The sequence below is a fragment of the Rosa chinensis genome, chromosome 2, assembly GCF_002994745.2.
Source record: "Rosa chinensis cultivar Old Blush chromosome 2, RchiOBHm-V2, whole genome shotgun sequence".
In the NCBI taxonomy this organism is placed as follows: Eukaryota; Viridiplantae; Streptophyta; class Magnoliopsida; order Rosales; family Rosaceae; genus Rosa; species Rosa chinensis.
This window is the reverse complement of record NC_037089.1, coordinates 48,697,560-48,712,338: the sequence shown is the minus strand read 5'-3', so window position 1 is coordinate 48,712,338 and position 14,779 is coordinate 48,697,560. Positions and strand designations below refer to the sequence as shown.

Genomic DNA, 14,779 nt, shown 5'->3' with positions numbered 1-14,779 from the left:
GCGACTGGGTTGAATTTCCAGAAAATCTGAAAATGGCTAAAATCTCTTTCTAAGCAATGTTCTAAGGCTATTGCTCGGATTGAAAGCACATCAATTAAACAAGTAAACATCCTATGTCCCCTTGATACAATGCTCAATATGTAATGTATGAATGGCAAAGCAAATTTGATCTTGTTGCTGACCATTAAGTCAATAGTTATCTCTAACTATGTAAACACTTGGTACTTGGACATATATAGCAATTGAGAGACAATTAAAATAGCAACAACATTTGTCAAGATCTGTCATGCAAATCATGCATATACAATTGATTATGATTTTTGGTTAATTATGAGTATGCCATTATACAGATCAACACATGCTAGATAATTAAGATGACTATGCCAAATATGAGATTGTAAATCAACAGTAACATGAATCAAGGCCAAATTACAATCTGCAGCAAATTAAATATTAAAACCAGAAAAAAAAAACTGATAAGTGTATGTGATACTAACACGATGTAGTTCCAGAATCCGTTGATGCTTCTCCAAGATCCACTCATCAATTATAATCCAAGTAATACATAAACACATACCAATTAATCTAGCCACACACTAACAATGTAAACAACATACATTAATATCAAACAACCAAATAAAATTATAGTTTCACTATAATGCCTCAAGGGAACTCACCAAATCGAAGACCGATATTTTGGATACATATCTCATCTGTTCATAAAGCAGACTTGGATCGATACCAACTTGGTAGAAGGCACTATTTGGTGATCAACAGAAGTGATAGAGGTTGGTGATTTCCTTAATTGCCCTCTGGTCATTTTCTCCTCCTCTCAATGAATGAGATTAATGGATAATAAATTTGGGAAAACTCAATTTCATTTACATCAATCCAGAGCAAAATGGATTTGCAAAGGTGAGAGCGTGCATATGTGGATAGATGCATCAGATATGCAATATACATGTAAATAACTGTATGCGGATTATATGAACAAAAAATTCCCAGAATTCACAATTTAATGCAGTTAGTTTCTTCAACATGTAATTGATCTATGTATGGCCGCTCTGATACCAATTGTTAGAAACAGTATGCTTAAGCAATCACAAACATATAATTTAGAACCTATACTAGATCAAATCATGTATGTTCAAAAACTGAATTTTGTTCCAACAGTGTTTGGAAATCTCCTTGAGTTAAATCCAAGTGAGAAGAAATCTCCTTGAGGAAGATTCAAGTGAGGTGAAATCTCCTCTAGACAGATCTTGGAGAGGTAATATCCCCTTGAGATGGATCCAAGTGAGGAAGAAAATCCTTAACGAATTCCTTTGAGACAGATCTAATCCTCTTCAATGGAAACTGATTTCCATTCAAACTCTAACACTGAATGTAAGTATGAAATAGGGATTGAAAACAACATATCAATCCTGAACCTGCAGAAAACAAGAACACAAGATTATGAACCCAGAAAACTTACTCGATGCACTCCCACTGTCCATGATAGCCTTCTCCTGATTTCACCCTTATGTTGTTTTATTATATGGGACTAACAACAAGAACAACTCGTGCATCAGAAGGGACCAATCTGACATATACATATAGCAATGCAGCAAATCAGTTTCATCCATAAAGAAACTGATTTCATTGCTTAACTGCCTATTTAACTGACCTGCAACTGTATTTCTATTTTGAATTCAAAATAATATATATAAGCTTATCCATAAGTCAAGATTAATTGACAGCTTATACACCTATTTTTTAAACTCTGATCAAATTACATATTTATATGAATATATGTACACTCGCATATCAGTATATGAACTGTAAGCAATGTCCAGTTCCATATGTAAGCCATGTCATAGCTTACAAAATGTTCTTCCTCTTAATCTTGCTTGATCCTTCAGGTTCTTCTGGAATTGATGGAAGTGCTAGAACTGGTGGTATTGAAGCTTGATCAACTGTAGGTATTGGAGTCGGTGTGGGTGGTTCGACTAATTCTAATGCTGGAATCTGTTGTTGGAGTTGATGTCTCTCTAAGAGTCGAAGTTGAGTTAATCCCTTCCATAATCTGCAAATATAAAACAGAAGCCCCAATTTTTGCTGCAACAGAAAGTTTCAATGGAAGTATGAAACTATGAAAGCCCCAATTTAATCTGCAACATCAAAAACCCAGAACCTTATTTGAAAGTTGAAACTATGAACTATGAACTATACATCCTCATTGCAACAATGAAACTATGAAACCCTAATTTCAAATTTCCAATTAAATCATAAAGCCCTAAATCAATATTGAAACCCGTAATCCACTTTGAAACTATGAAACCCTAATTTCAAATTTCCAATTAAATCATAAAGCCCTAAATCAATATTGAAACCCGTAATCCACTTTGAAACTATGAACATCGAAACCCTAGTTTTAGTAAAACGTCCCAAATCTGTTTTCAAAACCCTCATTTGATTTTGAATGTGAGAAATTTTTTAGAAGAACAATCTAAAACATCTTCAAGACAATCTAAAACATCTTGAAGCCTTAAATAGTTTTAGAAATCAAAGATGGCAAAGTCCTAAACAATAACATCTTCAATCAATTATCCAATCAATCCTAAAATTGTAAAACAGATGGGAAATTTAGAGATCTTACCCTCACAGGCTCACGACCAAGAGAGAAGAAGGGATTGAAGCAGATTTTTTGGTCGGAGATTTGAAAGAGAAGAAGGAATTTTTGGGAGAGGTCGAGAGGGAAGATGTTTTCTGAAGAGAGATTTTTGACATATGAACTTGTGCGGCAACATTTTGTGAGAGGTTAGGGTTTCCGCAGATCGAGTGCGTTCAACACTAGGTAAGCTTGGTTTAAGACCAATCATAATTAGACAAATAATAAAATTTATTCTAAAATTAAATTAAATTAAAATTCGGGTCTAGCGGTTTGTAACATGGACCCAATTCTGAACCGCTCAAAAGCGAATCGGTTAGGTTTGACTTCAAAACGACGTTGTTTTTAATTGGTCAAGTTACCAAGCTGAAAAAATTGGTCTGGTGAGGCCAGTTACCGGATTTCTGGCGTGTTGTGCCTAGCCCTAATATTTACATACTTAATCCATGTAATTAATTGTCCTTTAAGCTTCATTTCAGAAATAGGTTTGAAGAAGAAAAATGCTTCGCTTGTTACATAACCATAAGCTTTCGACTTGTTAAGAGCAAGGTTTTAAGTTTCTCCGAAACTGCCGAAATTTCCGTCGAAATTTCCGTAAATTTGAAGTACCGAAACGAAATTCATATGCTATATCATTTCCGTCAGGAGTTTTCCGAAATTTACCGAAATTTTCCGTACATTTCCGCGAAATTCTAAATTTCCGAAATATCTACACACACAAAATATATTTAAATATTCAAACCGAAATTTTGTCCGAAATTTCTCTGAAATTTCTGTTAAATTCGTATTTCACAGTTTTTGACTTTTCGCTGACAAAATATGAAATTTTGATTTTTTTTTTTCCAATCCTCCTTCATAACATAGAAACTCTCTTTCTATCATGTGTATCATCCACCATATAATTATTAATTAAGAAGGTATATTGAAGGCTTTACTGTTTTTTTAGTTTTTACTAGTATTTTCTTAGTGCGTGGCTTTTTGACCACCATGACCATAATGATGTCTTTTAACTTTTTCGTAGGCTTGGAGTTCAGTTTTCTCACAACAAAGTTTGAATTTTTCTAATTATTAGTGAAAAAGGTGTGATGGCCAAGCCTCCGACTGGGTTCCAGCCATAAAAAAAAAAGTAAATCACATTCACATTAGCAATATACAGAACATTTATGATTACATATAGAATTATAGATAGTGTTTAGTAACTTACTACAGTTTTAGTTAATTACTCGTCGTCTCGTCCATATTAAATATCACAATTCTATTATTTATGTATAATTTTAGAGAGTTTACATTGTAAATAGGTTTATTATAGGTTAGTTTAGTCTATGTAAAAGTTTCATTCAAAAATATCATTTTATACATGCAATTAATGTGATTTCTTTATTTTTAACCGAAATTTCCACCGAAATCGAAACTTTCTCCGAAATTTCTTTAAATTTGAAGTACCGAAATCGAAACCGAAACCGAAATTTGAAACCTTGGTTAAGAGCATTTTTAACAGACTCTCTATTTTGGCACCTTAACTATTTTAGAGAGTATGTTTAGCTTTTTATCTATTTTAACAGCTACACTAGACTCCTAAGTGGCTTTTTAAATTATTAATATTCCTTTAAAAAATAATCTAAATTCAAAATTAGCTAAAATAGAGAGCACTGAGTTATATTTTTAAAGTGACTAGCCAAAATGACTTTTTAGCTACTTTAGCTAAAATTTGACTCAAAAGCTGCTACCATTGCTAAAGATGCTCTAACTCATTAATTTCCTACTCTAGTCATAAGAGCATATTTAAAATTTTTTAGCAATACTAACCACTTTTTAGTCAAATTTTGGCTAAATTAACTACAAAGTCATATTGGCTAGCCACTTCTAAAATACATTTGCACCCCTGTTTTGTATTATAGTTAGTTTTGAATTTATATTTTTTTTTTTGAATGAAGAAAAATAGTTTAAATGTATTATTTTTGAATCAAGCCCAACATGGCGAAATAGTATATTCATCACAAGCCAGAATAGGTCATTACATACCCTTCCGCTATCATTTAAGGACATAGACAAACAAGAAGGTAGTGGTAGTACCCATAATGGTACGTAGAAATAGACCCACTCATTATACATTTCAGATCGTAGGGATAGCGGAGATCCTCCTTTGATACTACACCGGAGGTGCTAAAGATCTAGGTTCCTTATACAAGGAATTTATTGAATTTAGACAAAACTAAAAACATAGGGTTAGGCCAAGGGCCTAAACCCTAGCCCAAATTTAGAAGTTACTTGACTAGGGTAAACCCCAGCCCATAAACCCAAAGCCCAACTAGGATATCCATCAAGCAAAGGTCCACCCAAGGCCCATCAGCCTGGTCTAGACCAGTCCACCTACGCCAGCCAAGTTTCTTCCCAGTCATGCATACCAGCCAGCCAAGCTATCTCCCCCACACGCCGCCACGACCGGTACAGCCTCCACTCGCGCCCCACGATCACACTGCCTGTGACCCAAAACCGAACAGGATAAGCCGCCTCAACCTACATCCCCGTAACTCGATCTCGGCCCTCACACCTCTCATCATTGCCACCACAACCTACACCGCCTACAATCACACCACACGGGCCACGTCGGTTCAACCCACGCCACCACAGAGAAATCCAAACCCTGAGCACACTGCCATCCAGCCCATGGCGCCGCCATCAGGATTCGATCGTCGGATCTGCTAGAGAACCTCCGCCTTTCACCATCCCAGTCAGACCATCCGACAAGCCCCAAGCAAAACACCGCATTTGATGGCACCCCATGAGCAATAGCCCATCCAAATACCCGTCTGGCAGCAGACCTCATGAAGAAGGCGAGGCCAGAGGCCAGCCTGTGCATTTGGGCGCGGCCGGACGAGGATGATTTCTCTGAACAAACTCAACCTTTAGGGTTTCCTCGAGGAGAGAGAAGGAAACAGTTTTTGGATTTCCCAATGGGGAATGTTTATATTTAGAGATTTTAACTTTTGTTTAAATGTATAATAAATTATATACAACCACTTAAATTAACAAAATAATATAAAGCCTTATCTTGCTCTCTATATATAGGAACAAGATAGCAAAAAGTTATAACGGAAAGCCACTTTAGTGCAACTACAAAAATTGATATAAAGCTAAACATGCTCTCAAAAATAACTAACGAGTTTAGATAGAGAATTTTCTAAAGATGCTCTAAGTAGCCCCCATATAGAAATATGTTCTCTTTCCTTTTATTCAAAGGAAAGCGAGGGTGCAAAAGAGCTTTATCTTTGGATTTATAGATAAAATGTTTTACCGTTTGATCTTGAACAATAACTTAAGAAAAAGTTCAAACACATTCTTTTTTGTTTTTTTAATAAAATATGATCCAATGATTTCACTCTTACCTCCATGGTAACTCGAACCCAGGATCAAGTTTCATGTTTGTGATTCAACAGATAGATGCATGAAAATGGGAGAGGAAAGGGACCAATTCTCTCATTATCTAATACTGCCATTGACAGAAATTTCTGGAAAGGGCTATAAACCAACCCAAATCGATCGATAGTTGAAAAATGAGACAACAGTCAACAGTCAACAGTTAGCCTAAAATGTATAAATGGAAAACAAATCATAAAGAAAAATATCTCTCATGAGTGTAGATAAGTACTGAAATTATTGTTATACCCATTCGCCAATTAGAGAAAACTTTGCCCCTTGATCATGTCATAGATATGAAAAACCAATAAATACAAATTTTTTTATGATTATTATAATAAATTGAAATAAACTAAACAAATGATGATGAAGATGATGATGATATATGATGGTAAAGGAAAAAACAAGATAATCACGCAAACAAAAGGAGAGATTAAAAGAGAGGTAGTTTAGTTTTAGATTAGTAAATTAATGAGGATCAATAAGCTCAAGAACATGCATCATCAATTTTCTCTCTCTCTCTCTCTCTCTCTCTCTCTCTCTTTTTTTTTTTTTAAATTCTTTTTGAATCTGAAATCCTCTAGCTAGCTATGTAATCTATATATATAATCTGCATAATAGAACAAAATGAAGATAAATAAAGTGCTCTCAATTCTCCAAACAACAAGAAGTGAGGACAAGAGGGAATAGACTACAAGCCGCTCAGAGACGGCCATTAAAACCCTCGGCCGGCTTAACATCTCCTATTTTCTCATCCTAATTAATCCAAGACACACTTCTTTTTTTGTTTTTGGTAATACCTACTTTTCTTTCTTTTTTTGGGCCAAGAAAACCAAACCCATAACTCTCTCTCCCTCCATAAATTATTCCGGCCATTCCCTTCAAAACCCTTCTCCTTATATTATGACGACCTAGTCACCCATCTACCTCTCTCTCTCTCTCTCTCTCTCTCTCTCTCTTACTACTCTGTACGTTTTTCATTCTTCTGGGTGATAATTTTAATGGCGAAAACCTCACAGAAGATCCAAAAGAATACAACTCCAAGCTCTAGCAATAATAGCAACACCACCACTAGTACTACTACTAGTAGTCCTCCGGCCACCAAGGTCAAGCGGACGCGTAAAAGTGTACGCCGCGACTCTCCGCCTCAGCGGAGCTCCATCTACAGAGGAGTCACAAGGTTACATGCATCCATCAAATTCCTCTGATTTGGCTGCAATTATTTTCTACCTTTCTCTTTTCTTTGCGGTTTAATTCTAGCCGGGTTTTCAAGAACGTTAGAGTGATGATGAATGTTGAGTCCTGTTACTCCTGTTGTTTCAGGCATCGATGGACGGGTCGGTATGAAGCTCATTTGTGGGATAAGAACTGTTGGAATGAGTCACAGAACAAGAAAGGCAGACAAGGTTAGTTCTTAATCATAAAACTTTAATTTCCTTTAATTTAGTTTAATTTTTCCTTCATTCAATGATTTCCTGCGGTTAACAATTTTTCCTTTTGGGTCTGATGATGATGCTGTCCAACTCTAATGCAGTCTATTTAGGTATGTCCCATTTTGTTAAGCAGAGTTTCAAACAAATATATGGAAAGCCATCAATGAAATAGCTTCATATTAAGACGTTTCTGGTTGGGTACTAGAAATTAGTGAATCATTTAAGTTCGCATTTGTTAGGGGCATATGATGATGAAGAAGCTGCTGCACGTGCCTATGACTTGGCAGCATTAAAGTACTGGGGACAAGATACAATCCTCAATTTGCCAGTAAATTTTCTCTTCTCTGATTGAGATATTGTAGTTCTTACTTCATAGGTTAAAACTTAAAAGGCATGGTTTATTTATTTATTTTTAATTAATTTTGAGTTACTGAACTCTAGGTTTCATACGTGTAGGTTTCCACCTATGAGGAAGAGCTCAAAGAAATGGACGGTCAGTCTAAAGAAGAATACATTGGATCATTGAGGAGGTTATAAACTAGTATTTACTATCAAGTTTTGCATATTGAAATATATATTTAGAGATGTTAAAGTGGTATTTCTTATTAATTTACAGGAAGAGTAGTGGATTTTCTCGTGGTGTTTCAAAATATAGAGGTGTAGCAAGGTAAGTATATCTAATTTATTTCATCAAATTTAAAGAACAGTCATTTCACCTCTCATAGTTTTGTCTAATAATAAACTTGTATAATCTTTAAATAATTAAAATACAATTAATTTCACCTGGCTTCTCACATCCACTGATCCACAAGTTCATCTTGAGTGAAATTGAATTAAATAAAGAGTTGATAATGCACAAGATGATTAAGTTGCCACAAAAGTTTGATGGATGTCACAATCTATGCATGTATATATGGTTGTGTCGTACCACTTGCATTTGTAGAGGTAAGTACATAATGGGGTCTTATAATTTCTGTGATTCGATTCAAACGTGCAGACACCACCATAATGGAAGATGGGAGGCTCGAATCGGAAGAGTATTTGGAAACAAATATCTCTACCTTGGAACCTATGGTACGTAATTCCTATTTTTCTAGAGTTCATTTTTTGTTTTTGCTTATTTGTTCTTATTCTCGATAAAGAAAGTTGGAATAAAATGTAAATTAGAACTTGGATTCCAGAAGAACATTACAAAGAATCATTTTCCTTAAATTATTGGATGAACTTTTAATGCATGGCCTAACCTAAATGCAGTTAGTAATTATGTTTGCCACATGGCGGAAACTCAATTCCTTAATCTTTGATTAAGAAAAACAATGAAATAATTGTGTGCCGTCAAATCTAATTAGTTAGGATGTAGATCACCTACCCTCAACTGCCTTCATTCAAACCTTCTCAACCAAATTTTGGGAGCAAATTAAATTCTTGAATATATTATTTCATCCCTGGGATCCCACACAATTTACGGACACTTTAAATTACTTTATTTTCATCTTCTTTATTTGGCAGCGACGCAAGAAGAAGCAGCTACAGCTTACGACATGGCAGCAATAGAGTATCGTGGACTTAATGCCGTAACGAACTTCGATCTTAGCCGTTACATCAAGTCACTGTGCCCCAATAATGAGAACATTCCCAACAACACGCAACCAAACCCTAATGCTGACCTCAGTTCGATTCAAAACCCTGATTCTAAGGTAGAGTTAGGGTTTATGCCCCACAACCCGAGTCCGAGCACTAGCGAGTCAATGGTAGCAGTGCCACGGCCGGGGAATGGTTCGTCGGCATCATCTGCACTAGGGCTTTTATTGCAGTCCCCTAAGTTCAAGGAAATGCTCGAGAGGACGTCAGTGGTAGACTGCTCGTCAACGACGACTTTGGAGCCAAACATGCCGCGCCGGAGTTTCCCCGATGACATTCAAACGTACTTTGATTGTCAAGATTTGAATAGCTATGCAGAAGGAGACGACATTATTTTCGGGGAGTTAAACTCATTTGCTTCACCTGTTTTTCATTGTGAACTTGACGCCTGATGCAACGAGTGAAGAAAACTTGAAATAAGTACGGAATTGTATTTGAGTTTATTCTGTGATCCTTGTGAATATGGATGGAAGGCGATTAAATATGGTGATTGACAGTGAAAACAGTGGTGAAGATTGAGGGTAAGAGTAAAGATCGATACAATTGAAAGAAGCTTTTCTTCTTCTTCTTCTCGGTCAAAGGATAGGAGGAAGAAGAGTTTGCTAATTGTTGTTGTTATTGGTTCATTTTCATGTAGATAGAGATGAAGATAGACATTCATTATATTTCTTTTAATAAGAGAAGTAATTCAAGTTAATATTAATAGGACTCCTATTTAATTCTACATGCATCTGTATTTCCACTTTTTGATATATTTCTTTCTTTAATTTAATAATTGTTTAAGTAAATCCAGAATATGTGTCTGGCTCAAACTTGAGATTACTTGCTCTAGTTGAAATAGAGTTTATATTAGAGATATTCTCGGAGAATCATAGGTGATATCCAATCAATGTACGATTATGTTTCCATGTACAACTCTAACTCTATGTTTGTAATCCTCTATATAAAGAGGCCCCTATTATCAATGAAAGTTGCTCTCTCTCAAATATCATTTCCCTAAAACACGTTATCAGCATGAAGCCCTAACCCTCAAACAAAAAGCCAAACCCTGATTCAAGAAAACCTTGAATCCGAATACAAAATCTTGAAGCATTTTCTACTCTGGTCAACGCCGGTCAACTTTTCGGCCACTATTCCGACCATTTCCAGCGACTTTCCCACTTTTTCCGGCGACCTATTTCAAGATATTTTTTTACTAAACGTTCCCCTTTTTTAGAGTTTTTTTTAATTCAATTTCTCTTCTTTTTCGGGGACTTGCAAACTCCCTTCTTCTACTACCCCCCTTTCTTCATCATAGGGGAGACCTAATTAAGCCGAACGGTGGGGGTTCGTGCTCACTCCAAGCTTGGAGCTTATTGAGATCTCCAAATTTAGAGTTTGTAGAGAATTTATGGATCGACCACTTACGTCATTGTTTCGTTCTAATCCAATACCTCTTGGAATTGAAATTCTTAAAAGCGATTACGCTAAAAAATTCCTAATTTCTTGAAAGCGATTATGCTAAGAAATTTTTATTGTTTTCGTGGTAGCCTTTTTCGCTCCGAAACTAACCCTAATTTCTTGTTCTCTTTCAGGATGAGTAATCTGAACAAAATGGACTTTGCTCCATTAGGAACAACTGGCTCTGGATATCACAGGTGGGTTCGTGATGTCCGCCAGCATCTCAAGGCCGATGGAATCCTGGATACGATTCTCGAGCCTAGCCAGGACGTGCTAACTGTTGAGCAAGCTCAAGCTTTGGAAGCAAATAGAGCAGCCATAGAGGCAAATAAGGTGAAAGTCATCATCATAATGACTCGTCATATGGATGATTCGCTCCAATACGAGTGTATGAATGAAGAAGACCCAGAAGGCTGTGGGTCTCACTCGAAGATAGATTTGGCAACATCCGTGACTCCCTACTTCCTGACCTAGAAGTAGGATGACATAGCCTCCGCTTCTGTGATTTCAAGTCAGTTCTTGACTACAACTCGGAAGCACTTCGCATTAAATCCTTAATGAAATTCCGTGGTAAAGAGATCACAAATCTCTCTATCTTCTCCGTCTCTGCAATGATGGTTGTTAAGAACTATCATATCGATGTTACTGCAGGACGGATCACAAGGTTTTATGAGCTCATTAGAGCTATGACTGTTGCTGAAAAGCATTACAACATCCTTGTAAAGAGCTATAATTCGAGATCAGTGGAAACAGAGCATATTCCAGAATCCAATTATAGTTGCGCCCCTAAGAGAGGGCACCAAGAGAGAAACCCTAATCTTAGGGATACTTCTGGACATTCTGGTCCATATAATCGCTCTACTTGGGAAGGTAACCGCCAAAATAGGCTAACACGGAATCGAAGAGGTAAATGTGGAAAGAGAGAGGGACTCAACACCTCTGGCCATGTTGGTGGCGCCACCAACACTAAGAGCCATCTAAATGATGCTTTCAAAGCACCTCAATCAATGGAGTCTGAGCAAAGAGATGTATGTTCTTGATGTGGAGTATCCGGTCATTAGGCACACATTTGTAGAGCTCGTGAAAAACTTGTCACCGCTTACAAAGCATATTGTGAAGCAAGAGAAGCTCACTATATGGAACAAGAAGATCAAGAAGATGATTTAGAGTGAAGGATTGAAGACTACAAATCTGGTTGGGATCAATAGATCGTCAATTCTATTTAAATATTTATTTTTCTAAGAGATGTAATAGGCAATTGCCATATACTTTGTAGAAAATGTCATTGGTTTACTTTTTCTTCAAAGTAGACTCACCCAAAGTAAGTGTAATGTCTAAGAAGGTTCTGAGATTAGTGGTACTTAAGCGAGCCTTGCTCCACCGACATCTCTCTACTCACCTAGTCACATTTATTTTGGAATTACCGAAAGAAGTTAGACGACTACCATTGTTTTGCATTAGCTAGCATTTTGGATTAGATTTTCTCTGGTCAAAGAGACAATGATGTAACTCCGTTGGCTTATGAATGATAGGAGCATTTTAATGCGACGTTTTAACTGCATTTCCCTACATTTTCTGCGTTATTTCCTTAATAAAACCCTGTTTAGGAAAGTTTCCATTCTTTGAATGGGAAAGTTCCTATTTGTAGAAAGTTTCCATTTTTGTAGTTTCTATTTTTCTTTTTTAGAAAGTTTCCCATTTTCAGTTTAGGAAAGTTGCCATTTTTCATTTTAGGAAAGTTTCTATTTTTCACCAACAGTTTCTATTTTCAGGTCCTCGTCACAAATGAGCTGAAATGAGCTCACAAATGGAGAGAGAAGCTAGCCAACATTGGAGGGAGACAAGATGAAGTACAAAGGGAAGCACAAATGAGCAGAAATGAAGAAGTGAAGCTTTCCTGGTCCAACCAGGAAACCCTGTCTAGAAAAGGAAAGCTTGCCAAAACAAGACTCTTGAGCCAACCAAGAATGGAGATCGAATTAATGAAGTGACATGGCATGAGAGAAGCTTCTTGAAGACTCTAGATGATGACATGGCATAAAGGTGGCGCATGGAGGCCCAAGAACTCTCAAGAATGAAGTGGATTTTCGGCAATTGAATTAAAGGCCCATAAAGCCCATGCAATTAGGGTTTTTGACGCATGATTAAACCCTAGGGAGAGTTTGCCGTCCAAAGCCAAGAGAGAAACAAGGAAGAAGTTGGCATGAAAATCAGAAATTAAAAGAAGATTTCGGTGGAGATTTTCTAGGGTTATTTTTATGGAAAGAAAATATACTTGGAGATAAACCCTAGAGACTCCTAGCCGTCCAAGCCAAGAGGAAAACTAGGGTTTGCCGTGAGAAAAATCAGAAAATCAAGAAGAAAACGTTGGGAGAAGAAATAGGGAGAGTTTTAAGGAAAGAAGAAGTGTGGACATCAAGAAAAGGTTCAAAACGTGTCTAGGTTCATCCCTATATTCCCTAAAGGAGTTTTGGCCGAATTTAATGTATAAAATCAGAATATATCCATGGAATTTCGGCAAGATTATTTAGGGAATTAAATTGGAATTATATGATTGGTTGGACCACATCATAGGGCTTATTTGGCAAGCTATCATTGGAGGAAACTATGTGGCATTTTCAGATTAATTCCATGGAAAATAAAGAAGAAATACACGGCTTGGAGACCTAGGGGCCGTCCCCATATTCTCACACTCTCTCAACGTCAAGGAGTTCCATTCTTTGAGTTTACACTTTGAGAAAAAATTCAGAAATCCCTCTAGTTTAGCCGTGCTCTTCTCCATCCTCTAGGGCAACCACGAAGTTCAAGCAAGGCCAAGGAAGAAGAGGACAAGCCGTGCACATCATCCATCACCATCCTTGAAGATTGCTTTCGAAATTCAAGAGACCATTCATCTCATCTTCATCACGGTGTAATCCGATTCTCCTTGTAACCTTTGCTTTGTAATTTTCGTTGGTTATGCCTTAGTTGACACAAATGTTTGAACAATTATTGATTTCTGAAATTTTATGATTAATTGTTAATTTTCAGATTCATATATTGTGATTTATGGTTGCTTTTGTGTGAGTGTTTGATTAAATTTGCATGATAGAAATCTTTTGTATGATAATCTTGAATGGTTCGAAACATTTAGGGTTTTTATATGATTGTTGCTATGAATTTGAGAACATGAATCAACTTTTTGGTTTTGTGTTCTTGAATCAATAAGTAGTAAAGGTTTTGTGCAAAAACCGAATTTAATCAAAGAAGATTGCAATTAGGTGGACTTTTTCATACTAAGTTGCACATTTGAGTTGATAGCCTTTCTAGGTGCTTAATGCGTTAAACATGACATGATTGACTAGCTTTCTAGGGTTTGATTGCATGTTTGATAGGATTAATCTAGGTGCTTTCGCTTAGGTTAATTAGCATTGAAAAGTAAAATATGGGAATTCATTTGCTTTCGAATGTTTCACATGATCAACTCCTCTTGCATGACTATGATGAACAATGATGAACTTGAATTGATTTTAATCATATATTTCGGTTCGATCTTTGTTTTCACATCCCATTTGTATTTTTATGTTTTTGCATTTTAATTATTTTATTAGCTTAGCTTTTATTTTCGAAAAAGAAAACCAAAAACAAAAATCCCCCTTTTTCGTAAATATGTTTATATTTTGTTATATTTTTGTAAATATTATACTTTGTTTTAATTTTAATTGTTTAATTGTTTGATAATGACAGGTGTACCTTCAATCCCCGGAATAGAACGATCCCTATTTATTCTATACTACTAATGACATTTCAGGGTTAAATTGGTCGCTTCCCAAAAGCGACATCAATGAATAAAACTTCGAGTTCTTTTCATTATGACTCAATTTTGATTCTGAGCATATTATTTTGTGACTACGATGGCTGGGCCATCAGTATTAATTCAAGGACATGGAATAGCCCAAGTTCCATTTGCCAAATGGCACCTTGATTACTATCACAGAAACGCTCTACTCTCTTAGGGAAAATCGTACCCTATAGCCAACGGATTCCATGCGAAAACGTATGTAAAGAACAAAAATGAGTTCCTTTTCAATACCTCTAATGATTGTGAACAAATGCATCTTAGAGAAGTTTATGTGTCTCTCTAGTGAACTCTATGTCACTATTTGAGCTATTAAATCCAATGAAGTTATGAGAGAAAATCTCTTGGATTTAGACACAT

General features: G+C 36.2%; 1 protein-coding gene across 1 annotated transcript; it reads left to right on the top strand.

Annotated features, from left to right (window-relative positions):
• The first annotated feature begins 6,826 nt into the window (after positions 1 to 6,826).
• On the top strand, positions 6,827 to 9,895 carry LOC112187774 (AP2-like ethylene-responsive transcription factor At1g16060). Its single transcript, XM_024326699.2, has 8 exons — positions 6,827 to 7,247; positions 7,391 to 7,473; positions 7,602 to 7,610; positions 7,740 to 7,828; positions 7,957 to 8,030; positions 8,117 to 8,167; positions 8,498 to 8,574; positions 9,010 to 9,895. The coding sequence occupies exons 1-8, from the start codon at positions 7,069 to 7,071 to the stop codon at positions 9,531 to 9,533; spliced, it is 1,086 nt and encodes a 361-aa protein (XP_024182467.1). The 5' UTR covers positions 6,827 to 7,068; the 3' UTR covers positions 9,534 to 9,895.
• The last annotated feature ends 4,884 nt before the right edge of the window (positions 9,896 to 14,779 follow it).